The sequence below is a fragment of the Trichechus manatus genome, unplaced genomic scaffold (genome assembly GCF_000243295.1).
Source record: "Trichechus manatus latirostris isolate Lorelei unplaced genomic scaffold, TriManLat1.0 scaffold00115, whole genome shotgun sequence".
Taxonomy (NCBI): domain Eukaryota; kingdom Metazoa; phylum Chordata; class Mammalia; order Sirenia; family Trichechidae; genus Trichechus; species Trichechus manatus.
In genome coordinates this window covers 8,687,743-8,712,013 of record NW_004444051.1, presented here as the reverse complement: position 1 = coordinate 8,712,013, position 24,271 = coordinate 8,687,743, and the positions used below count along the sequence as shown (strand labels likewise).

Here is a 24,271-nt window from a genome sequence, read left to right as displayed (position 1 = left end):
AGGTTGTTGGTTTGAACTCACCTAGAGGTATTGCCGAAGAAAAGCTGTTGGTCAGATTCCTTAATAAAGATTATAGCCAAGAAAACCCTATGGAGCTCAGTTCTACTCTGTAACACATGGGGTCACCATGAGTCAGAGTCGACTCGATGGTGACAAGTTTGGTTTAGTTAATGTACAGATTATAATGTACACATTATATCTATTAAGTGTTGGCTATTGTAAGACATAGGAAGGATTTTTCTTGCCCAGGAGTCTAGAATCAGTTTTATATTGTTTTACGGAGACTTGTGTGAAAAAAATGACTTGCAGAGGAGAGAAGGAAGTATAGTTTGGGGTGTATTTTTCTGATGATCTTAAATTTTTAGTAGTAGCCTTTCCATTTTTTCAGGTATTAGGGAGATTAACACAACAGTGAGAAATTAGTGTGGAAGTTTGAACTGCACTGTAGGCCAGGCTGCAGGAAAGGTCTAAGTCTTGGCTAAGGCACTTTGGGGGAGAGCACAAAGCAAAATTTTTGGACATTTTTAATGTGACATGTATGAAAAACAAAACACTGAATCCATCAATATCTTGTAATTTATTAAATGCTGTGATTAAAAATACAATTCTCACTAATATATACATATTTGCTGTTGGTAACATTGTTGTTGTTAGGTGACATTGTGCTTGGAGTAAAAGCTTGAAAGTGAGATCCCAAGGCAATATCCCTTCAACCCCAGGCATTATTTAAGTAATAATAAGTTAAAAGTAAATTACATTTATGTAGGCATTCTTTGCACCAATCTGTTCTAACGCTTTGCTTGCATTAATTAAACTCGTCACAAAACTTCCATAAGTACTATCATTGTCTAAGCTTTGTAAGTGACGAAAATGAAGGCAGCATAATAAGGACCTATAGAAGGTCACATAGCTAGTGTGCTCATAGCCCTCTGAATGAAAAGAGAGAGTGCTTTGTCAATAAAATAAAAAAGTTGCTGTCGCGTTGATTCCAACTCATAGCGACCCTATAGGACAGAGTAGAATTGTCCCATAGGGTTTCCAGTGAGCGGCTGGTGGATTGGAACTGCCGACCTTTTGGTTAGAAGTCGAGCTCTTAACCACTGCGCCACCATTTTTATTGAAAGTAGCTATTAAAATCTTCAGCCTAAAATACAGCTCAGATTCAAATAGCAGTGCAGGGAACAGGAGCAAAAAAATCGAGGAATTAAAAGTTTAATTATGTTCCCTCCCTCATAACCTTTTGGTCACTCACTGCCTGGAGAGGGCAGGGAGTTTTAGGGGCGGTGGCGGCTGCGCTGTTTCCCGCCCGCGCTTTCAGTTCTCGATGAGGTCCGATGCTTCCTTATAAAGTACTCGTTACCCAGTTTTTAGAGTCACTGTCTTCTGTGGACTGCTCAGCATTGTTTGCTAGACATGTCTGGTCGTGGCAAAGGCGGGAAGGGCTTGGGCAAAGGGGGCGCTAAGCGCCACCGTAAAGTGCTGCGTGACAACATCCAAGGTATCACCAAACCCGCTATTCGGCGCTTGGCTCGTAGAGGCGGTGTTAAGCGGATCTCCGGTCTCATCTATGAAGAGACGCGAGGGGTACTCAAGGTCTTCCTGGAGAACGTGATCCGCGACGCCGTCACCTATACGGAGCACGCCAAGCGCAAAACGGTCACAGCCATGGACGTGGTCTACGCTCTCAAGCGCCAGGGTCGCACTCTGTATGGCTTTGGAGGTTAAGGTTATATAACCCCTTCTGAAAGTTCCTCCCCCTCCCCCAAAGGCCCTTTTCAGGGCCGCCCACTGACTTACAGGAAGAGCTGTGCTCTGATGTTTTTTGGAATCTTCAGAATTTGTGCCAAACCAGTTGTATTCCACTGTAAACCGGGCACTCCTATGCGTATCAGAGCTCGATAGTGTATAGTGTACGTGGACGATCACTCGGAAGTAGATCCTGGGTCACCTGATTCGCCTTCGGCTGCGCTCATATCTCTTCTATCCTTAACAATGTAGTGGAACACGTGAACCCTTCCTGTCCCCTATAGCCTGGGGCCTTAACTCCTGGTAAAAACAAAGTGTCCTTGCCGCTATTGGTTGGCTTTCAGTCGCCCGCCCTCTTTCCAGCCAATTGAGTAGCGCAGTGCTGAACGGGGAATATATCTTTAGCCAATTAGGGACCAAGAGCTTTAATAGTCTCCAGACTGGTTCAGGAGAAGACGAAACTGCTGAGGCGGCTGGAAATCCTCGTTATCTTTTCACCTCTGTCCTTAAATGGAGAACTCACTTGTCAGGGCCATAATAAGCTCTTTACCGCGTTGGGCTCCAGCCTGCCCCGCGCTAAATGCTGGCTATGGTTAATTTGGAGGGAGCCCTGTAACGCCAAGATCGTTTTTAGTATTAGGGTTCAGTCAATGCACAAATACCGTGAGCCTGCGAGAGTGCCGCCAGCGACATGCAGGCAGGCAGTTCGATTAAAACACATCGACATAAGACGCTGGATGTTTATTCCCAGTGTTTCTGCCATTGGACACATCAGAGATCTGCAGTCCTTTGGCCTTATTAACCGTTGTTCCTACACCCAGCTCCGCCTGGTCGCACCCCAAACCTTTGTCAACTCAGTCTGTGTCAGCCCAGCTTGCTGAGAAATAAGCCACCTCCTGAATTTGAGCCTGGCATCATGCTGATTGACATACTACCCCCCCACTCCCCACCCGCAAGCCTCATGGTCTCAGTTTTAAAGGAGCCCTGGTATTGTTAATTTCTACTTAAGCAGGTCGTAAGTCCCTACTTCCTAGACCAAGGGAGTCTGTGCGTTATAATTCAGATCTCTGATTCTTCCCTCTGAGTTCACCCCTAGGCCTCTGACAGGGGCTTAAGCTGAAGCTTAAGGCGGAAGCTCCCTCTGAGGCAACAGTGGCTCTCATCTCCTCTCACAGCTTCCCCCTCCCTCCTTTTTCCAGCTCCCCTTTCCTTTCCTTTTGTAAAGTGCACGTTTGTTTGTTTTTACAATGAAAATTTTAAACACTACAACATGGTTATGAAAAGCTTAAAAAAAATGATGTTCCCAAATTGAGAAATCAACGGTGAGCCTAATACCTCTTAACATGTTTTCTCCTTTTCAAAATGGTCAGTTGAGAACTTGACATAACTAACGCCATAATGATACTCTAAATAACCTAGAATTTTTTTTTTTTTACACTGTACCAGCTGCACTGGTCTCTTTCCAAAGGGGTGTAGGGCCTTCTTGGCTCTTGCGGCCTTGATCTCCCTCTTTTGTTCATTCTGTTGGGGGATGCTTTCAGCCTGCAAGGCTGCAGCTAGGAAGGCTGCCTGGCGCTTTTGGTCTGCAACGTTCTTTCTTTCTCCTTATCTCATTCGGTCAGAGTAAACTTGGCAGGCCAGTTCCACAAGCCAAAAGTTTTTAAATAAGTTTTTTTTTTTCCTGTTACAAACATAAAGATTAGAGTACATATGTCTGGCATGCATATCTTTAGTCTAATAAGGAGTTTCTTGTAATTGTCTTGTGATGTATACTCATCCGACCATCTGTGGGTTACATGTATGAAGACACTATGTAACTCTTGCAAAAATGATATATAAGCTCTGATGTAGAAATTGCCTTTCGGGACTCCATGAAGACAGCCAATGTTGCCGTCAGACTCGCCATTGGTGTCACCTTCTAATAAACTTTCTCTTTCTGACTTGGAGTACGTTTCATTGGATCCACTGCTCCAGGGCAGAGACCCTAATTGGGCAACACAACCAACTGAATATCCAGCATTTTTTATTTAATGTTTGAGAAATCTATTGATGGCTACTTGAGCAAAAACAGAACTTTGTTGCCTGATTATTCTGCTAACAGGCTTCTCTCCGACACTGAAAGAGATATTGAGTGGGTGGTTGGATAAATGAAATCCTTGAGTTCAGGTGAGAGGTCTGGACTACAGCTAAAAATGCAGAAGTTAGTGGAAACAATGTAAATATTGATCAGAAGTGACTGGATAAATAAATTATGGTATGTGTATGTGTATAGGTGAAGTCTCTAGGTACTGCAAATTGTTAATATGCTTGGCTGCTAACCAAAAGGTTGCAGGTTCAAGTATACACAGAGGTGCCTCAAAACAAAGGCCTGGTGATCTACTTCTGAAAAATCATTGAAGACCCTGTCGAGCACAGTTCTAGTCTAACTCACATGAAGTCACCATGAGTCAGAATAAAATGGACAGCAGCTGCTTCGAGATATATGTTGTTGTTGTTGTGTGCCGTCGAGTCAATTCCGACTCATAGTTGGAATCATAGCAGCCCTATAGGACAGAGTAGACCTGTCCCATAGGGTTTCCAAGGAACGGCCGGTAGATTCGAACTGCTGACCTTTCGATTAGCTGCTGAGTTCTTAACCACTATGCCCCTAGGGCTCCTCGAGATATATAATCTCCATAAAATGTGATACTACACAGCCCTACTAAAAAAGGGGAACTTCTCTATATACTGTCTCTGGAGTACTTCAGCTTAGTTCTTGGACTTATGTGTTCTAAGTGATCATATCTAGTTTCACCACTTTAATGCTGACTCCCAAATTTTTATCTCTAGTCCAGAGCTCTCACCTGAATTCAGGAATCTTACTTATCCAGTTGCTTATTTGTCATCCCTTGGAAACGCTGGTGGTGTACTGGTTAAAAGCTACGGCTGCTAACCAAAGGGTCAGCAGTTCAAATCCACCAGGTGCTCCTTGGAAACCCTATGAAGCAGTTCTACTCTGTCCTATAGTGTTGCTATGAGCTGGAATCGACTCGATGGCAATGGGTTTGGTTTTTTGATTTGGGTTATCTAATGGACATTCCAAACTTGAAATGTCCAAAGCTAAACTTCTGATATCTCTTCTCCTCCCTACGAAAAATGCAGCTTGCCATATCCCCCATCTCAGTCAATTCACATTTTTGGCCTTCCAGTTGTTCAGGCCAAAACTCTTTGAGGCATCCTTGGCAATTCTGTCAGCTCTGTCTTCCAAATGTAACCATATCTCACCACCTCCACTGTTAGTCCAAACCACCATCATTTCTCACCTGGATTATTGCAATAGCAACTTGCCTGATCTCCCTGCTTCAATCCTTCCCCCATTGATGGATTCTCAGCATAGCAGTCAGAGTGATCCTGTTAAAACAGAAGTCAGGGCATACCACTCTTCAACTCCAAACCATCCATTGACCCCATCACTCAGAGTAGAAGCCAAGTCTTTACCATGATCCTCAGGCCCCATATGGTCTAATTCCTGTTACCTCTTTCTGGACACATTTATCCCTCTTTAGCACAGCTCCAGCCAAAATGACCATCTTCCTGAAACTTCCTACACGCACTCCAGCCTCAGGGCTTTACACTGGCGGTTCCCTCTGTGAGCATGCTTTTCCCCTAGATGTTCACTGAGTGCACTCCCATACTTCCTTCAGGTGTGAACAAGGCCTTCTCTGGTCATCCTTCTTGCTTTGTGTTTCCCCTCAGCACCTAGAAATCTATTTTACTTCTTTGCTTATTGTCTGTCTCCCTTTCCTGGAATGCTGGTGCAAGTGCAAAAGCCACGCTGTTCCCTGCTGACTCCCCAGTGCCTGGTTGAGGCCTGGCACATGGTAGGTTAAAAAACAAAACAAACAAACAACCTGTTGCCATGGAGTAGATTCGGACTCATGGCAACCCCATGTATTAAAGGGTAGAACTGCTCCATAGAATTTTCTTGGCTGTCATCTTTATGAAAGCACATTTTCAGGCCTTTCTTCAGAGGTGTCGCTGGGTGGGTTCAAACTGTTAACCTTTAGGTTGATAGCTTATTATGAACTGTTTGTTCCACCCAGGGAACTTACATGGTGAGTACTCAGCATATATCTTTTGAGTGATTGAGTGAATCTCCAAGACATAGTCTGTTAATAAAAAGACAAATCTCAGCACAGTGCATATAGATTCTCATTTGTGGGGAAAAGTGAAAATGTAACAACTAGTATATGAATGCAGTCCTTCAGGAAAAAAGAATATATAAGAAAACGATTATACTAATTGTCCGGGTAGAGGGAGGAGGAGGAGATGGTAGCTAGGGATAGAAATGAAATTTTTTAAATACATTGTTCCATACTTTTTTTTAATAACTTCTTATACCATGGAATTTTGCACCATGTGACTATATTACCTATCTTAAAACAAATAATAAAAGTTTACAAAGGGAAGAGCATGCTGGCTGCTGTGTGGGAATAGATTGTAGCAGGGCAATAAGGGAGGCAGGGAAACTGGCTGGTAGACTCTTAGCAGGAGTCTAGGCAGAAGATTATGGTGGGTTTGTGGATGAAACTAAGGTGGTAGCAGTGGAGATAGAGAAATGGATGAATTATATATAATATTATAGACATATTATAAACACACATATAATGTATAATGACCATAATATTTTGAAGTTATAGTCAATGAGACTTTATTTATAGATGTGGGGTCAGAGGAAGACAGTAATCAAAGGTAATTCTTAGGTTTGTTTCCTGAGCAACTGGGCAGACACTGGGTAAGGAATAGATTCATAGGTGGGGTGGGGAGGGGGTTGGTTAGGAATCAAGAATCCTATTTCAGACATGTTAGTCTTGTGATGCATATTAGACATCTAAATGAGAGATGTTTAATAGAGAGTTCGATATATAAATCTTGTGTTTAGGAGAAGTTTGGGATTAGAAATGTAGATATGGGAGTCATCAACATATGTAGGAGTGACATTATAAATTAAGTAAGATCTGGTGTATGTAAGTGCCTCATGCAGTGCTTTGTACACAGCAAGCACTAATGAAATGTCTGTCTTTTTTCCATTCTGCCCTTCTACCACTGCATCCCTCCTTAGTCTCCCCATACCCATGCAGCTTTCATATTTCCACTGGGATCTGTCAATGCCCTCCAATCAAAGACTATGACTGACAATATAGCTGACCGGCTGTGTTTATCGAGTGGCTGCAACAAAGGAGAACACACTCTGAGGAATTTTGGGATGTCTCAGAGCTTGTTAGAAAGGAACTTCTAATATTTGGACTCGTGTTAGCTGATTTTGGGAAGAAGACTAGGAAGTCAGTTTCTGCTCGGGACTAGACGAAGTTAGGAAGGAGGAGTAATTCTATGATTAGTGTATTAGTTTTCCATTTGGTACTGTAACAAATTACCACAAACTTAATGGTAAACAACTCAAATGTATTATCTTACAGTTCTGTAGGTCAGAAATCCAACACAGGTCTCAATGGGCTACAATCAAGGTGTTGGCAGAGCTGTGTTCTTTTTGAAGGCCCTAGGGGGAGAATCTATTTCCTTGCCTATTCCAGCTTCTATAGGCCACCCACTTTCCTGGGCTTATGGTCCTCTTCTTCCATCTTCAAAGCCAGCAACTGCTCATCTAGTCCTTTTCACATCTCATCTACTTTGACCTCCTCTTCTGAGTTCCTCTTCCACTTTTAAGGAGACTTGTGATTACATTGGGCCCACCTGAATAATTCAGAATAACTCCCCATCTGAAGAAGGACAATTATCAGGTGGAAAACAGGATCCAAAAATCTAGAAGAGACACTAGTTGAAGCTAACATGCAGAGGATGAAATCATTCCTCTATAAAAAGGATACTAGAAAGAAAGAACTCACTCAAAGAGGCATTTGTGACTATCTCTTCAGATGAGAATAAAATGTCTTCCTATTAGCCAACCTAAAGTGAGTTCACATCTTTCCTTCAGTTCCGAGTTTCTGAAGCCCAATCTACTTAAACACGTAATTGGGCCAGGAGACATCTTTACTTAAAAACCCTGTTTAGCTACAATGACTCGCACTGGACGAAGCCCACACGTCTGTGTCTAGTACACAAGGCCCTTCACAGAGAAATGGTGCCCACTCTGCCAGCCTCATTTCCTGCTATCCTGCCTGGAGGTTGTCTTATTTTTTTTATTTTTTTTTTTTAACAGCTTTTTTGAGATATGATTTAGATACTCATTTTAAGCATATAATCCAATGAATTTTAGTGTATTTACCCAGTTGTACAACCATCACCACAATCTAGTTTCAGAACATTTTTATCACCTTAATTTCTATCTTTCTCAATCAACTGCTCCCTTTTCATCTTCTGGGTTTGATGTAGAGCCTCACACACAGGCTTCAGATTCAAATCCTTCTGAGTTTTCTTTAGTGATGAAGTAGTCCTCTTGTTGTAGAGAAGAACTTGAACACTGTTTCAAGTTAAAACAGAAAGGTTTATTAAGGGTTTGAAACAATTGCAATTGTGGAACCATGTAGCCCATTAAAAATGGAACCAGGTAGTCCTGGGGCAGTGTCATTAGACAGTATTCTTATGGGGTAAAATGAGGACCATAGGGAGGGCACTTACAGGAAAATCAATGAATATTATAATCACATTATTAATAGCATAGTTAATGATTACAGGTAGTTTCACAGGATGCTTATATCATGGTCACAAGACGCTTACATGTATTTTCTTTGTCTATCTTACAAAAATCTCTCTTTGGCAACAGCACCCAGGCAGCACTCTTCCTGAGTACGTGTATTTCGAGGGGTACAGATGGTCACTGGAAACCCTGGTGGCCTAGTGGTTAAGAGCTAGGCTGCTAAGCAAAAGGTCAGCAGATTGAATCCTCCAGGCACTCCTTGGAAATCCTATGGGGCAGTTCTATTCTGTCCTAAAGGACTGCTATGAATCAGAAACGACTGGAAGGCAACAGGTTTGACTTTTTTGTAGATGGTCACTTGGTCAAGTTTTACATCCTGGTTTTGACCACCGAGGAAAAACATATTTTTCTCAAAAACATAGCTGTTAGTCTAGAAATCCAGATTAAAATTAGATAGCATGGTTAGCATATTATGCCTCTGTCTCATTGACTGCTCTGAAAGTTGTCTTTTCCTGAGACACTCTTTACAAGGCTGATGTGAGAATTTAATGAGAAAATGTAATCATTAATTGAATTAAAAAAAAAAAAACAAAACCTTGCCGTTGAGTCGATTCTGACTCATAGAAACCCTATAGGACAGAGTAGAACTGCCCCATAGGGTTTCCAAGGAGCACCTGGTGGATTCAAACTCCCAACCTTTTAGATTAACAGCCATAGCTCTTAACCACTAAGCCACTGGGGTTTCCATTAATTAGATAAAGATTTCAAAAACACCTACTATGTGCTAGGCCAGGTTTAGGTAATCAGAAATAAACCAGAACTATTCTAAAGTATCAAGGAACTAGGCCCAGTGCAGAATATAAACTCTAAAAAGCCAATAATTATTATGAAGTTTTAAAATTATAGAAGTTTAATCAAGATGGGCACAAACAGTTTGTGCTTGACTACTAACCTAAAGGTTAGTAGTTAGAACCCAGCCAATGGCACCATGGACGAAAGGCCTGGCCATCTGCTTTGGTAAAGATTACAGCCAAGAAAACCCTATGGAGCTCGGTTCTACTCTGTAACATACGAGGTTGCCATGAGTCCAATCTTTTTTTTTTTATTTATTTATTACTCAAGATACAAAGGGAAAAATAAAAAAAAGATGCAAAGGAGTGTCTAGGCTCAGAGTACCAGTAATCTTGGCAGGTTAGGAAGAAGTATTCTGGAACGGTCATCCTTGAATTAAAATTTGAAAAATGAGGGCAAGTTCAGGAGGGCAATTAATGGCAGAAAGAACAGTCTATGTAAAGGCTATCTTGGAGATCTGAGAAACAATGAACTGTTTGGGAGTATGAATGGGTTCTTCAAGTATGTCTATGTTATTAGGTGCAGGGAATGGTATGGGATTGGGGAGAAAGAAATAATGTGATCATCGTGAATATCTCATGATTTTTAGAATTTTATTCCAAAGGGAAAGGGAAATTACTGAAGGATTCTGAGAGTGGCAGTGGTTTGCTTATCAGAAGGAACATTCTGGCAATAATGTCGAGGGTGGCAGACTGGCGATGGAAGAGACCGACTAGATCTTCCAGTAGCTCCTGGGAGGAATGGCAGGTGGTATTGTGTAGTGGCTTAGTGTCAGAGAGCCCTGGCTCCATGTTGATCCTGCCAGTCAACCATAAGGAGATCATGGCATTTATTCTCCAAATTGGAACACTTTGAGAGTGAAAGGGGGGCTCCTATTAATAAAAGGAAGCTTTATTTGTAATGAAAAGGACACTTTTAATACTTAAACCAGGACCAAACTAAAGCCATTAACATCAAGTCGATTCCAACTCATATTGATCCGAGTGAGTAGAACTAACTGCCCACAGGGTTTTCATAGGCTGTAATCTTTAGGGCAGCAGATAGCCAGGTCTTTTCTCCCGAGTGGAGCAGCTGGTGGGTTTTGGTTAGCAGCTGAGTACTTAACCACTGCTCCATTAGGGCTCCTATTAAACTAGGACAATAGGTGTAAAATGAGCCTCTCCTGGGTAACCAAGACTTACGCTCAGCACATTGTATTTATCAGTTGTGTGGTCTTGGGCAATTCAATTATCCTCTCTAAGCCTGCCTTTTTTATTTGTTAATAGGGAATTATACCAACAGTTTAGGTTTTTGTTGTCGTTGTCATTGTTTTTTTGTTTTTGTGAGGATTCACTGTGCAAGTAAACAGTGATAATAGTGAAAATGGAGAACGGAGTGAGTAAATCATGGGGATTTTGAAGGTGAACTGTGTGGCACTTGGGGATTGGACATATGGGGTGAAGATGGATTCGAGGATGGCTTGTGGGTTTTGGACTGAGGTCAATTCAAGTGGTGAGTAGTTGAGGGAGATGAGTTTTGCTTTGGATGCCCTGTCGGACATACAGATGATGGCAACACTGGACAGTCATTGGAAAGGATAGAAGTCATGGATGTACATGAGATCTCTAGCGAGATACGTGTGAACAAAGGGGCAAGATCAGAAACATAGAGGATACTAAAAAAAGGGTTGGGGAAAACAGAGTAGAAAGAAAACTCAGAGGCAGAATCATGATAAATTAAGAGTCGTAAAGGAAGAGTGATCAACTGTGTCTAAAACCGCAGAGGTCAAGAGAAAGGCAGTGTCCGGCTGGATTATTGGGCCTCAGCAGGAGTGGAATGAGGGAAGTCAGTTGCTGTGGCCCTTTGGAGAGTGAGCTGGTACCTGTGAAGGAAAGAAGAAAAGTATGGCTAACTGCTGAGTGCTGTGTTGCTACTGAAAGAAAGGGAGGCGCCTTTTCTCCCTAAACCAGATTTTAATTTCCCCTGAATCCAATGCTTGGATATTCTGGTATTGCCTGAATCCTGTTTCCTCCAAGCCCATCACTTTAAATTTTTTTTCTTTTTTAATCCAGAGACAAATCATCATATTGATAGTGATAATTGCAGTGCTGTTCTCAGGACATGATTTAGGGCCATTTAGATGTCTATTTCATAATCCGTAAAATAAAGACAAGTTTAGAAAAAAAGTTTCGCGGGGCTTTCCCATCCCCCAGCCGACTCCCCTGGGAAGCACATTAGCACATCAGTTCCGACTGGATAGCTCGCTGATTGGACAAGGTGTCTCTCTTTGTTCCCTAGAAACCTATGCAAGCTCCGTACAACACCTGGTTCTTTTTTCTACTCATTTTTAATGAGTTGGAATTGTTTCACTTCATCCAGTAGAGTAGGGCGATGTATCAGGCTAAATTTTATCATTTACTTTTAAGCAAAAGAGGAAAAAAACTCACATTCCTCTCTACCATGTTAATGACTTAACTACAATCGTTAAGTGCATTAAGTCCTACGTTATGCCTCATCATTACTGCTCTTCTTTTGATTAGTTGGGCGGCCCTGAAAAGGGCCTTTGGAAAATAAACTTAAAAGGGCCAGCTGAAAACCTTATCCGCCGAAGCCGTACAGAGTGCGTCCCTGGCGTTTGAGCGCGTAGACCACGTCCATGGCCGTGACCGTCTTGCGCTTAGCATGCTCCGTGTAGGTGACGGCGTCGCGGATCACATTCTCCAGGAAGACCTTGAGCACCCCGCGGGTCTCCTCGTAGATGAGGCCAGAGATGCGCTTGACACCGCCGCGACGAGCCAGACGCCGGATGGCGGGCTTGGTGATACCCTGGATGTTGTCGCGGAGCACCTTACGGTGGCGCTTAGCGCCGCCTTTCCCAAGACCCTTCCCGCCTTTTCCACGGCCAGACATGACTACCCAAGCAAGCTCACAGCAAGTGAGCAAGACAGAGCAGCTTCTTATATAGTTACTCTCCTCTGCCCCGCTCCCCCGCCCTCCCACAGCCGAGCAGGGAATGGAAAGCGCGCCGGCGGGAAATGTGACGTCAACAGTCCCCTCCCTTAAATCCTCCTCCAAATGCTGGGAATTTGCGGGAGCGAGGCGGAGCCCGGTTTGCCAACTGGTCTTTGCTTCCTTAACTGGCCTACATTTTTCTACTTGGAGCAATTGGGTTTAGGAATGTATACATATGACATTAAAAAAAATTACTTTCGTAAGGAGAGAAGAAACCTTTTGAAGGGCAAAAAGATTGATTCATGAGAAACGAAAATCGTAAAAACACCCAAGATAAAAGAGGAACTTAAGTTGAAAGGTTTGTTTTCCACCCATATATAATCATATTATGATATACCTTTGTCACTTCTATCTTCCACAATTGGTGCTCGAGAAGCATTAATACCTTTCACTTGCCGAAGGACGAGTTTACTTGCCTAATGTTCAGACCAAGAGAACACACGTGTAAACCAGCAAAATGTTGTCCACGCCTAATTTTTAAGCTTATGGCTGACCAAACAATTATGGAATTCATGGTAGTGTCTTCTACAGCCATTTTACTTGAAAACGTGGGTGGCTCTGAAAAGAGCCTTTAGACCGAAGGGATGTTCCCAAGAAAACTGAGTGGAAATTAAAATCATGCTCGCTCTCCGCGGATGCGGCGAGCGAGTTGAATGTCCTTGGGCATGATAGTGACACGCTTGGCGTGGATAGCGCACAGATTGGTGTCCTCAAAGAGCCCCACCAGATAGGCCTCGCACGCCTCCTGCAGCGCCATCACGGCCGAGCTCTGGAAGCGCAAGTCGGTCTTGAAGTCCTGAGCGATCTCGCGGACCAGCCGCTGGAACGGCAGCTTACGGATGAGCAGCTCGGTAGACTTCTGGTAGCGCCGGATCTCGCGCAACGCCACCGTGCCGGGCCGGTAACGGTGCGGCTTCTTCACGCCGCCGGTGGCGGGCGCGCTCTTGCGGGCCGCCTTGGTGGCCAGCTGCTTGCGCGGCGCCTTACCGCCGGTAGACTTACGGGCAGTTTGCTTGGTGCGAGCCATAGTAAACAAGATGAAAACAGACAGTAAGGACTAATAACTTAACCAGCTTTTTCGCTAGTATTTATAGTACCTGAGGTGTAGTGATTGGATGAGAAAAATGTTTAACTATCACGCGCCATGTTCTGATTGGCTTCTTTTTAAGCTCTCGTCCAGCAATAATGCAGTTTCATTGGGTACTATTTTCTACACTTGGCTCCTTTCACATGTTACCTTTTTCCCCATCTTTTACTAGTCTGAACGTAATGCATTTGACAGAACAGGTTATTTTTTTCACAAAGTTAGATTTCAATGGTATTGTAGTCCGCCAGTTCTGTAAAACCCTTCAGTTCTTGGGGAAAAAGGGAATATTGCCCTTTTTCCCCACCCCCGTTAAATGTACACGTCAGTGCTCTTCTACCCGATATCAGTTTAGAAGTTCCTGAAAACTTTTACTAAAAAATGGAAATCCTTTGTGATGTTTTAAGTGACAGAGAATCTTTACCTTTCATGGAAACCTACAAGTAATAATCTCAGATATGGAAATATTACATCAGCGCTCACAGAAACATTTTCTGTAACTAGTCTTTTCGCTGTTTAGTTTTCTAATTTCTACACTTAAGAGTGTTCTGAAGGTCTTATATTCTGAAGCCTAGAGAACAATTCCCTAGATGCAAAATGGCTGTGGCATTGCTTTAATAAACACAATTTGGCTGATCAAAGTGGAAGGTGCAAGACTTCCTTTTGCGCTACTGGGCAGCTCAGGAAAGTGGACTTTTAACATTTTAACAATATCTAAAACCTACATGCGAATGCAGAAGATCAGATCTATTTTGTCCTTCATTTTGTAGTTCTCGGTCGGTCTTTTAGGGCAGAACTCCGCCCTGCGCGATGGCGACTTTGTACAGCCGTTTGCTGCGTCTCGGTTGGCCAGCTGCGCGATGATGGGCGTCTTCTAGTTGTTGCTGGCCGCGTCGTGCACCAGTTCCAAAATGGCGGATGCCAGGTATTCGAGCACAGCCGCCTGATGAACCGGCATGCGGGCCCATAGCTGTTCGTAACAATTGCCCTAGCAGAGAGAGCAGTGGATTCGAAGCGGCCAAAACCCAACTACTTATTTATGAGGAAAACCTCACACAACATCAGATGTGATCATTTTACACTAACAGGAGGTAGCACAGATGATTCCTTTTTATTGGTTAAGAGATCTTTACTCAACTGCCAATAAGAAAGCAGACCTAGCACACCTCATTTGCACGAGTGGTTTTATTTGAAGCCAGTTTATGGAAAAACAGGAAGCAAAAACCATTATTTCAATGAAACTAGCGTAGAAACTTTCCCTGAATTAGCTTCTTTGGAGTTTTTGGTTTTGTTTTTTTGTTAATTTCAGAAGCTGCGTTTGGTAGTTGTTAATTACTGCTAGAAGCGTTTGATCTGATACAGTAGTAAAGGTTTGTTTTTTTTGAAGCGTATTCTTGCGAAACCTCTTAACGGGAAGCTTGTATTCGGGTGTTTTGCAATTATCTAGCCTTCAAACAAAAAGAAGCGTAGTTTTGTTCTCGCTTGCTGTTTTCCAAGTTCTTAATAAAAAATATATGTAATATATTTTAAAATGATAAATTCTCAAGAAAATGGGTGATAAGAAAAAGTAGTAGAGAAATGGAGGCATGTGTGTAGGACCTTTACTGGCTAGCACCTGACACACCTCTTTCCAAGGTTTTGACTTACTAGTATCGGTTGTTGCTAAACAGTTAGGTTGTTTGAAGGTGGTGGAGACAATCACGGTTTGCTTGATCTAAAAGCGGACTTATTTGAGAACAGCAACCGCGCGCGCGAGAATGATACGTGATATCCAAGCTCCTGGACGTGCTGGGAGCTAGGTACCCTGGGTAGGAATGTGTAATGAGATTCTACTTTAACACCATCTTATTCTGTTAGTCTCTGGTTCGCAGTGTGAAGTCGCTTAGCGTTTTGGTGCTTCCAAATGCTCTTTATAGTATCAGACAAGTTAAAGGATTGCTCTAAAATCTTACTCCTAGGCGTTCCCTCTCGCTTTCCCAATCAGGCGAGATAAACCCCGGTCATAAAGCGTGTCAGGAAACTGTGTAGTCCAGTCCGCACTTTTTAAATTCAACTCTTGTATGCTCGATTTTGACCACTCGATAAATATTTCTTCAATTAAGAACATATCACCATATAGTGATAGCATATGCTGATATGGAACACAGACTAAACATTTGGGCCTGTTCGGGGTGTGTTGTAGGAATTAATGGTTAACGAGGGCACAGAAATTTCGTGCGTGAGATGTGTGGGACTGAGGAAATAACATGCTATTAAAGAAATTGCATTTGCTGTCACAAACTTTCTACACGTACAGTATGAATGTTAACTGCGGTGTTAGTGATTTCTGGAAATTGAGGTGAAACTGTCATGTGATTGGAATTTAGATTGCCTACTTCTATTTGCAAACCAAACCAAAACACTACCTACTTTTGGGGAGGAAAGTAGCATTCTGACGTAACTGGGCGACAGAGAGCTCGACCCTGTCCCACACACTGTTTCCCTCTCTACATAGCAAAGCCTTGGGACGGCACGCGCGGCTCTGTGGGTGCGCTTGCGCGTCAGGAGAGACGCGAAATAAGCCTGCTCAGCCTCCGGCCGCCTTCTGAAACCGAGCAAGCTAGGGGGCGGCACAGGAGGCGCTCGGGTGCCCGGGGGTGGGGGTGGGGCATCGACGCGCACCAATCACAGCGCGGTCCCGCCCTATAAATATGCTCCGCTCTGGCCCTTTGCGTTCTCCTGTCTCGTCAGGTTCTAGTGGTGTCTTCTTGTGATTTCTCGCTGTCACTATGTCGGAGACCGCGCCGCCACCTCCGGCTGCTTCCACGCCTCCGGAGAAAGCTCCAGCTGGCAAGAAGGCGAAGAAACCCTCGAAGGCTGCAGTGGCTGCTAAGAAGCCTGCAGGGCCTTCAGTATCGGAGCTCATAGTGCAGGTAGTTTCTATCTCCAAAGAGCGCAGCGGCGTGTCCCTTGCCGCGCTCAAGAAAGCGTTGGCAGCCGCTGGCTACGATGTGGAGAAGAACAACAGCCGCATCAAGTTGGGCCTGAAGAACCTGGTGAGCAAGGGCACCCTGGTGCAGACTAAGGGCACCGGCGCTTCAGGCTCCTTCAAACTCAACAAGAAGGCAGTCTCTGCCGAAGCCAAGCCCAGCAACGCAAAGGTGGCAGCAAAAGCTAAGGTAACAGGCGCTAAGAAGCCCAAGAAGCCTCTTGGGGCTACTACCAAGAAAAGCGTCAAGACTCCGAAGAAGACTAAGAAGCCTGCGGCGGTAAGGAAATCCTCTAAGAGTCCTAAGAAGCCTAAAGTTGTGAAGGTCAAGAAGGTGTCCAAGAGTCCTGCCAAAGCTAAGGCGGTGAAGCCCAAAGCCGCGAAGGCAAAGGTGACCAAGCCGAAAACTGCCAAGCCGAAGAAGGCGGCTCCCAAGAAAAAGTAAAGTTCTGGTTGGAAGCTTCTTCAATAACCAAACGGCTCTTTTAAGAGCCACTTATGTCTTTCAAGAGAAGAGCTTCAATACGGATTTTCAGCTAGTTGTAAAATAACTGGCTTTGGTTCGTATTAGGATTACTCCCGAGTTTTGAGTCCTCACACCTGAGTTGAGTGACGTGCTAATTAAGTCTTAACCAAGTAGTAGGTTCTTAATGATTTTACGGTAATTCCAAATGAGCCCCTTGCCTGATTATTTTCTCTGCCTGGGGCAAACCTTCCTGTAACTAGAATCACTTGAGCTTTCAGGACATATCCGTTATCTTGGCATCCTATACTAGTTAGCCACTGATCAAGTCGGCCCCGACTCGAAGCGTGTACTCTATGCATGCATGGGTCTACTCACTTCCTTGTGGCCGGTGAGCTAAAATAGGCGTTGTGTCATTAGGGACTATTGTAAAGGCGGCCTTTTTCAAAACTTGGTGGCCCCTAAAAAATACTTCTGGGGTAATCCGGCGAAACCTATAGTTTACGCTTTGATGTCCTTGAGCATGATGGTGACCTGCTTGGGGTAGATGGAGCACAGGTGGTGTCCTCAAAGAGTTCCCCAGGTAGGCCTCGCACTCCTGTAGTGCCTTTGCCGTGGAGCTCTGCAAGCGGAGGTCCATCTTACTTGTGCGGAATCTCTCTGGTGCGGGCCCTGGCCCAAACAAAGGAGCTTGGCTGCCACGGAGTTTTAGAGCTGAAGCTCAAAAGCTCTCACCCGCTTTTTCTGCGTGTTTCTAGAAACTAAACTGCCGATTGGATAATATTTTAAAATCCCACTGTGTCTAACTGGATCGTATTTCATCGTGTGCAGTGTTTTCAACCCTGGTGGCATCACCCCACGTTAATACTGGGAACCCTTTCGCAGAATTGCCCCGTTAAGCTTTTGCTATTTAAATTCTGGGATTCAGATTTTAATAACTCGTCTATTTTGTTCATAGCGAACAAACAGTATTATCATGAATTACGCTCAGTGCAGCTCAATTAGTTGTGGAACTTTATTTTTGTATATACATATACAAATTCGTTAACAATTGGTTGTTTTATTTTTCTAATGGTCTTTTCCCTTTTTCCACTGTTTTGTTTGGATCCCTCCATCCCCTCACATATAGGCATTTCACACTCTTGCTCCCCCTTCCCCACCTCACGTAAACAAACTGGTATGTAGTCATTCATGTTTTCCTTTGAACTCAGACTTTTACATACACATACCCATGTACCTGTATGCCTTGTTTTGCTTTTCGGTTAGTTTTCTGTTTTTAACAAAATGGTGATATTACACATACTTCTCTGCATCTTACCTTTCTCTATTAACACCACCTTTGAGTCAACGGGTATAATTATACCCTTCCTCATTTTTTAAAACGTCCTTCACGTGAAGTAGCATCATTTAGCACCCATTTCCTACTGATAGGCATTCACATTGTTTCCAGTTACCGCTGCTGACCACCGTGCAATAAGCAGAGTCCCCGGACTGGGATTGCTAGGTGAGTGTATTTTAAATTTCAGTAGGTGCTGGCATAGCACATTACAGACTACATATATGTATATAAACTTTAAAATAATAAAATGTTTGCCATAAAGTTTTATAGCTTCTATATTTCCACTCTTGGTTAAGAAGGCCAACTCCCTCCACTGCTTATGCAGGCTTCTAGATTTTCTTCTAAAAATTTTATTGCTTTAAAAAAAGTTTTTAGTCTTTAGTTCATTTAGGATTTATTTTATGTAGTCTTAGAAGCTGAGTTTACACTCTTCCATGTGGATGGCCAGTTGTTCTCACACCATTTATTAAATAATCCATCAATTTCCCCACTGAACAGAAATATACCACCTTTGTTATTTATTAAATTCTCATATAATGGGATCTGTTTAATTCTTATTCTTTTGTACTGATATTTTTGTCTATTCCTTTATCAATACCATATTAATTTGATTATAATGGCTTTATAATATGCTCTGATATCCAATGTAGCAAGTTCCCACTCATAGTTATGTAAAATTTCTTGGCTGTTTTTGGGCATGTATACTTCCAATATAAACTTTTTAAACACTTTAGCCAATATTTAAAAGACTCGATTGGGTTCTAACTATAATGTGTTTAAATTATTTTTGGTTTATTTTGTGAGAAGCTGAGAAGTGACATTAAATATTTTCTTCCCATTCAAAAATATCTTTCCTTTTGTTCTGTTCTCAATTTATGATTTTACTGTTTTTATATGTCATGTATTTTCTTAATTGTATTCCTAATTAGTTTATACACTTGTTTCTATTGTGAATGGAATACTCTTCTCATTTTCTTTTTCTTTTTTTTAGGTCTTATTGCTAGGAGGAAAGAAATGTATTAATATCTTGTACCAGCTAACTTTCCCGTTTCTGTAACTCGTTTCCCTTTCTTTCTGTACTCTTTAAACTAGAACCCTTTGGTTTTTTTCTAGTTATCAGCAAAATAAATAATTTCACTTTTTCGTTTTCTTCAATGTGAATACCAAGTATTTTTCCTTTCATATTGTGTTTTCTAGAATCTCTAAGAAGACTCAAATAATGATTTTAGCAGGCGTCCCTCCTTAGTTCCTGGTTTTAACTTACATAGTATTAAGTATTTTGTTCCTTAGGATAATATTATTATTATTTTTTTACCATTGTTCCCTCTTTGTTTTTGTTATTAATTTTTGGCACCTCCATTATATTTAAATGGTTCTTTTTTATTCCTATTTTCCTTTAAAAAATTTTTTTGCATGTTGGCTAGATTTTTCTCATATATTGATACGATCATATGGGTTTTCTACTTTGTTTGGTGTTAGATGTTAAGCCGTCAGTCAATGTAGCTGAAAGCCTCAAACAGAAGAATGAGGCATGTTTTTCTAAGATGGTCATCTATAAGAAAGGAACAGGTGTGTGACGGAGTTGGAGAAGGATCAATCAGAAATCCTTCTGTGAAGTTTGCAGAGCTGTGAAATTACACAGTGAAGGAGGGAGTGGTGATCAAGGGATCAAATGCTGTTGGTAGATTAAGGTGAGAACATTGGGTTTAGTAGGATGGCAGTCATGGTGGTCTTCACAAGAGTACTTTGGTGGGGGATGGAGTTGAACTGAGATGGAGTTATACCCTTGAGAGTCATTGGTATATCGATGGAATTCAAAGCCATGAGGTGAATCAGGAAGTGACTGAGATAGAGAAAAGTATAAAGAGATGAGAAAGGACAGAGTCCTGAGGCATCCAACATCAACAGTAGGGGAGACCTGGCTCTGACCATTTCTCATGGATAAATATAAATAATTATTCCACCTCTTAGTGCTTTCACTTATTTAAAAGTAAAAGGGTTGAATTAGAGCAGTGTTTTTCAAACATGGAATAGAAGAGAATAAGAACATATTTGTGTGTGCCACATTAAAGGTAAATATGACTCCCTGGAACTTCGGTTTCTGGTACTTATGTTGTTAGGCAGATGTAGGCAGGTGCTGGAACATAAAGAAAAATGCATTTCTTATTGACGATCACAGTCAAAAAACTCTGAACACCAATGGTTAAGATGCTCCCTATGGTCATTTCCAAATCCAAGACTCTATCATTTAAATTGATGTTCTGACCACAGAATTTTATTAGCTCTAATAGTAATACAAAATAGCAGACAGAGATTTGAAATCAATCTCATTTACTGTCTCAGGAATCTTCCTAAGATAAACTGGTGACAATGGTGACATAAAAATTCTGTTTACTAATTGGTTTGTCCCTGTGGGGCTTTGAAAAGGGGGGAGGAGGCAAAAGAAAGCACAGGAGATTATATGACTTCCAGGACTAACTGAGGATCAGTGGGGCCCCCCTAAGAAGGTATATTAAACAAAAACAAAAAATGTGACCAGTTGCCTCGAGTTGACTTGACTCATGGCAACCTGATGTGTGTCAGAGTAGGCAGGGCTTTCAGTGGCTGAGTTTTCCAAAGTAGATTGCCAGGCCTTTCATCCAAGGCACCTCTGGATGGACTTGAAACTCCAACCTTTCAGTTAACAGCCGAGCATTTTAACTATTTGTGCCACCCAGGGACTAAGAAGGTAAAGGCTACAAATAATAGGTTCTGGTAAGTAAATCATACAATAATCATACATAGATGGGAAAAAGATGAAGGGGAAAAATCTCTCATCTTTGATGCTACAGGTTTTATTGTATTGTGAGTAGCCAAAGTGAAAAAGGGGAATGCTGGATGTAGGGAAGAAGGAGGGGGGATTATCAGTAATTTTTTTTTTCTTTACACCGTATTTTTCAAATCTTTGAAAATAAGCCCATATAAGTGTAAGTCAGCAAAAAAATGTTATTCTGCATATAATAACAGAACCGGACTAAAACAGAGGTATGAACTACTAAAAAGTTGTTAAGTAAAATTCTATCGTGTGTATGTACCATAATCAGTTACCTATTGTTGGATTTAAAAATATATATATTTAACAAAAATTACAGTCATTTTCAAGTGTATCTCAGAATAGATTCCCAGAAGTGGGATTTCTATGTCAAAGGGTAGAAAGTAACATCACAAATTACAGGTTTTGGTAAAATTACAACAAAGCAACTTATAAACAAATACAAAGACCTAGGATATGTTATTACACCTCAACTATCATTGATCACATCTTTTTAATTTTCTTTTGAATAAATTATATGTTAATATGATTCAAAAATCAAAACTATACAAAAAAGTTGTGCACTAAGAAGCCCATACCTTTGTCCCTTCCACACAGTTCACCTTCCAGTGTTTCTTTATGTAAATTGAGCAAAACTATATATATTCTTCTTTCCCACTCTTTTGTAGCATAATGCATACATGTTCTGTACCATTGCTCACTTAGCAGTCTGTCCTGGAGGTCTTCCTCACCTCTTTCCACAGGTACATGATATCCATCTTGTGAAGGAACCATGGTTTAGTTATCCATTCCCCTACGCTGGATGCTTGGGTTGCTCCAAATATTTTGCTTTTGTAATCAAAACCAAATGAGTAAATTACTTTGCACATTTGTCCTTTTCTGTGCACTATGAATGTCCTTTGCCCACCTTTTTATTAAGAAAGTTTTTGGCTCCTTTTATCTCTGATTCCAGAAGCTCTACATATATTAGAGAGATGAGCCTTTTGTAATATAAGTTGCAAAATGTTTTCCCAGATAGTCATTTGTTTTTTTAACTTTCCCTATGACGAATTCTGCTCTGCAGCCTTTTTATTATTATGTAATTGAATTTGTCAGTATTTTCTTTTGCGGCTTTTAGTTTTGAATAATAGTTAGGTCTTTCCCACACCAAGAATAAATGAATTAACCTATATTTTCTTCTATTACTTCTGTGGGTTATTTTTTACATTAAAATTTTTGATCTACTTGGAGTTTATCTTGGTATACAGTGTTTTACAAATGGTTATCTAGTTCTCTACCCTTTATTAAAAGTTTATCTTGGTATATGGTGTTTTATAAATGGTTATCCAGTTGTCTCTACACTTTATTACAAGTTTATCTTTACCCCCAATGATAAAAATGCTATCTTTAGTGTATAGAAAATTCTTGTATTACTTGCACCAACACCACACTGTACTGATTATCACTACTTTATCAGTGCTCCACCTTGTTTTTCCTCAAGAATGCTCTAGCTATTCTTGGCTCTTTGTATTCGCATGTTAAGTTTGGATATTGCTTATTTCTATAACAAAACTTGTTGGGATTCTGATTAATATTGCACTAAATTTATGGGTCAATTTGGGGACAACCGACACCTTTAAAATAGAGTATTCCAACCATGAGTACAATATATTCCCTTTTTAATTTTACTGTTTAATTTCTCTCAACAATGTTTATAGTTTTCTGTGTAAAGATCACATATCTTGAAAATTCAAATATTTCATGGGAAAACTACTACAAACAAAAAAAATAGAGTATTAGGATTAAAAGCAGAAAAATCAATAATCTTCTTATATAGAAACAATTGCCAAGTAGAAGAAATAGTAGAACAAATTCCATTTACAAATGGCAAAAAATAAAATACTTAGGCATAGATGTAACAAGAATGTCTAAAACTTATGTGACAAAAACTATTAAAATACTGCTGAAAAATGCAAAAATAGGTTGGAATAAATGAAAAACACTTCATGTTCTTAGATAACCAATCAGTTGCCATCAAGTTTCCAACTTATGGCAATCCTGTGTTTCAAAATAGAACTGCACTCCATAAGGTTTTCAATAGCTGTGACCTTTCGAATGCAGACTGCCAGGCCTTTCTTCGCAGGCACCTCTGAGTGGATTTAAACCGCCAATCTTTAGGTTAGTAGCCAAATGTTTAACCATTTGCACAACCCAGGGCTACATGTACTTAGATATGAAGACTCAATTTTATAGGTATCAGTTCTTAATTTATAATTTATATGCAATCCCAATTTAAAAAAAAAGAAAACTATCACCTCCCTTCCCCAATGCTTTTGCCCTGTGATTTGATTTGATTCTAAAGTTCATTTAGAAAAAAAACAAGCAAAAACAGCTGGGGTGGGGGGGAGAACAACGGAGGGATGGGAGGTAGACTACTATGTGTTAAAATGTACTGTAAAGCCTCTATGAAACAGAGTGGTATTGGTGAATGAAAATATAGACAGACTTATGAACCAGCACAGAAAATCCAGAGAGACCCAAGTGTATATAAAATTTAGTATAAGGTAAAGACAGCAAACCAAATCAGTTAAGAAAACTCTTTTAATAAATGATGTTAGATCAATTAGTAGTAAAAAAAAAAAAAAAAAAAAACCAACTAAAATTGTATCTCTTCCTCAAACTATATACAAGCATAAATTCTAAAATGACCTAAGTGTTAAAAATGTAACTATGTAATTATTAGAAGAAAATATGGGTGAATTACTTTATAAATGAGTGGGGCAACCTTTCCTAACTGACTCAATATCTAGAAGCATAAAAGGAAAATATTAATAACGTTGACAACTTTTACCCAGCAAAAAGCACCCTTAGTAATAAGGACAATTGACAATCTGAGAAAAAAATATTTGCAACTTATATTACAAATAAACGGCTAATATCACAAATATATAAAGAGCTTCTAAATAGAAAAGACATAAAAACTATAGAGATAAAAATAAAATGAAAAGACAGTTCACAGAAAAAAGAAAATAAATCTATGATCTCAATCTTGTGCATAATAAGAGGAATGCAGATTAAAACTATACTGAGATATTGTTTCTCAAGCCTCAAACTGGCAAAAATTCCAAGGTTTGACAATTTACTCTGCAAGTGAGGCTGTAGGCAAACAGGCACTCTCATACATTGCTGGTACCATCCTTAAAGAGGGGAATTTAGAAACATCTAATAAAATAACATAACCATTTAGTCTTTAAACCAAAATTCCCACATCTAAGAATCAATTCTAAAGATACACTGGCAAAAATACTAACTGCAGCACACATAAATTTTTATGTAAATGATTGTTAATTGGTTAATTAGAGAACTGAAAACACAAAAAGGTGATTGAAGCATCACAGAGACA

The 24,271-nt window shown here is 40.9% G+C and overlaps 4 protein-coding genes across 4 annotated transcripts in view; 2 read left to right on the top strand and 2 right to left on the bottom strand.

The window, feature by feature from the left end:
• The window catches only part of LOC101348789 (uncharacterized), a 91,680-nt gene extending 79,412 nt beyond the window's left edge, over positions 1-12,268 (bottom strand). Inside the window, exon 1 of the mRNA XM_004384004.3 lies at positions 11,836-12,268. Within this exon, the coding sequence (XP_004384061.2) occupies positions 11,836-12,121 (286 nt within the window). The 5' untranslated portion in view covers positions 12,122-12,268. The remainder of the gene's footprint in view (positions 1-11,835) is intronic.
• On the top strand, positions 553-2,392 carry LOC111821914 (histone H4). Its single transcript, XM_023738381.1, has one exon. The coding sequence runs from the start codon at positions 1,414-1,416 to the stop codon at positions 1,723-1,725; it is 312 nt and encodes a 103-aa protein (XP_023594149.1). The 5' UTR covers positions 553-1,413; the 3' UTR covers positions 1,726-2,392.
• Positions 12,269-12,285: 17 nt separating the features above from the next.
• Positions 12,286-14,454, bottom strand: LOC101348538 (histone H3.1). Its single transcript, XM_023738372.1, has one exon. It carries the CDS (start codon positions 13,248-13,250, stop codon positions 12,840-12,842), a length of 411 nt encoding a protein of 136 aa, XP_023594140.1. The 5' UTR covers positions 13,251-14,454; the 3' UTR covers positions 12,286-12,839.
• A 1,581-nt stretch (positions 14,455-16,035) lies between these two features.
• Positions 16,036-20,707, top strand: H1-1 (H1.1 linker histone, cluster member). The gene has a single exon (XM_023738367.1). It carries the CDS (start codon positions 16,076-16,078, stop codon positions 16,718-16,720), a length of 645 nt encoding a protein of 214 aa, XP_023594135.1. The 5' UTR covers positions 16,036-16,075; the 3' UTR covers positions 16,721-20,707.
• Positions 20,708-24,271: the final 3,564 nt, after the last annotated feature.

What these genes read in the sequence shown, in the direction of transcription:
- LOC111821914 (XM_023738381.1), top strand. Translation starts at nt 1,414, where the DNA reads ATGTCTGGTCGTGGCAAAGGCGGGAAGGGCTTGGGCAAAGGGGGCGCT.
- LOC101348538 (XM_023738372.1), bottom strand. Translation starts at nt 13,250, where the DNA reads ATGGCTCGCACCAAGCAAACTGCCCGTAAGTCTACCGGCGGTAAGGCG.
- H1-1 (XM_023738367.1), top strand. Translation starts at nt 16,076, where the DNA reads ATGTCGGAGACCGCGCCGCCACCTCCGGCTGCTTCCACGCCTCCGGAG.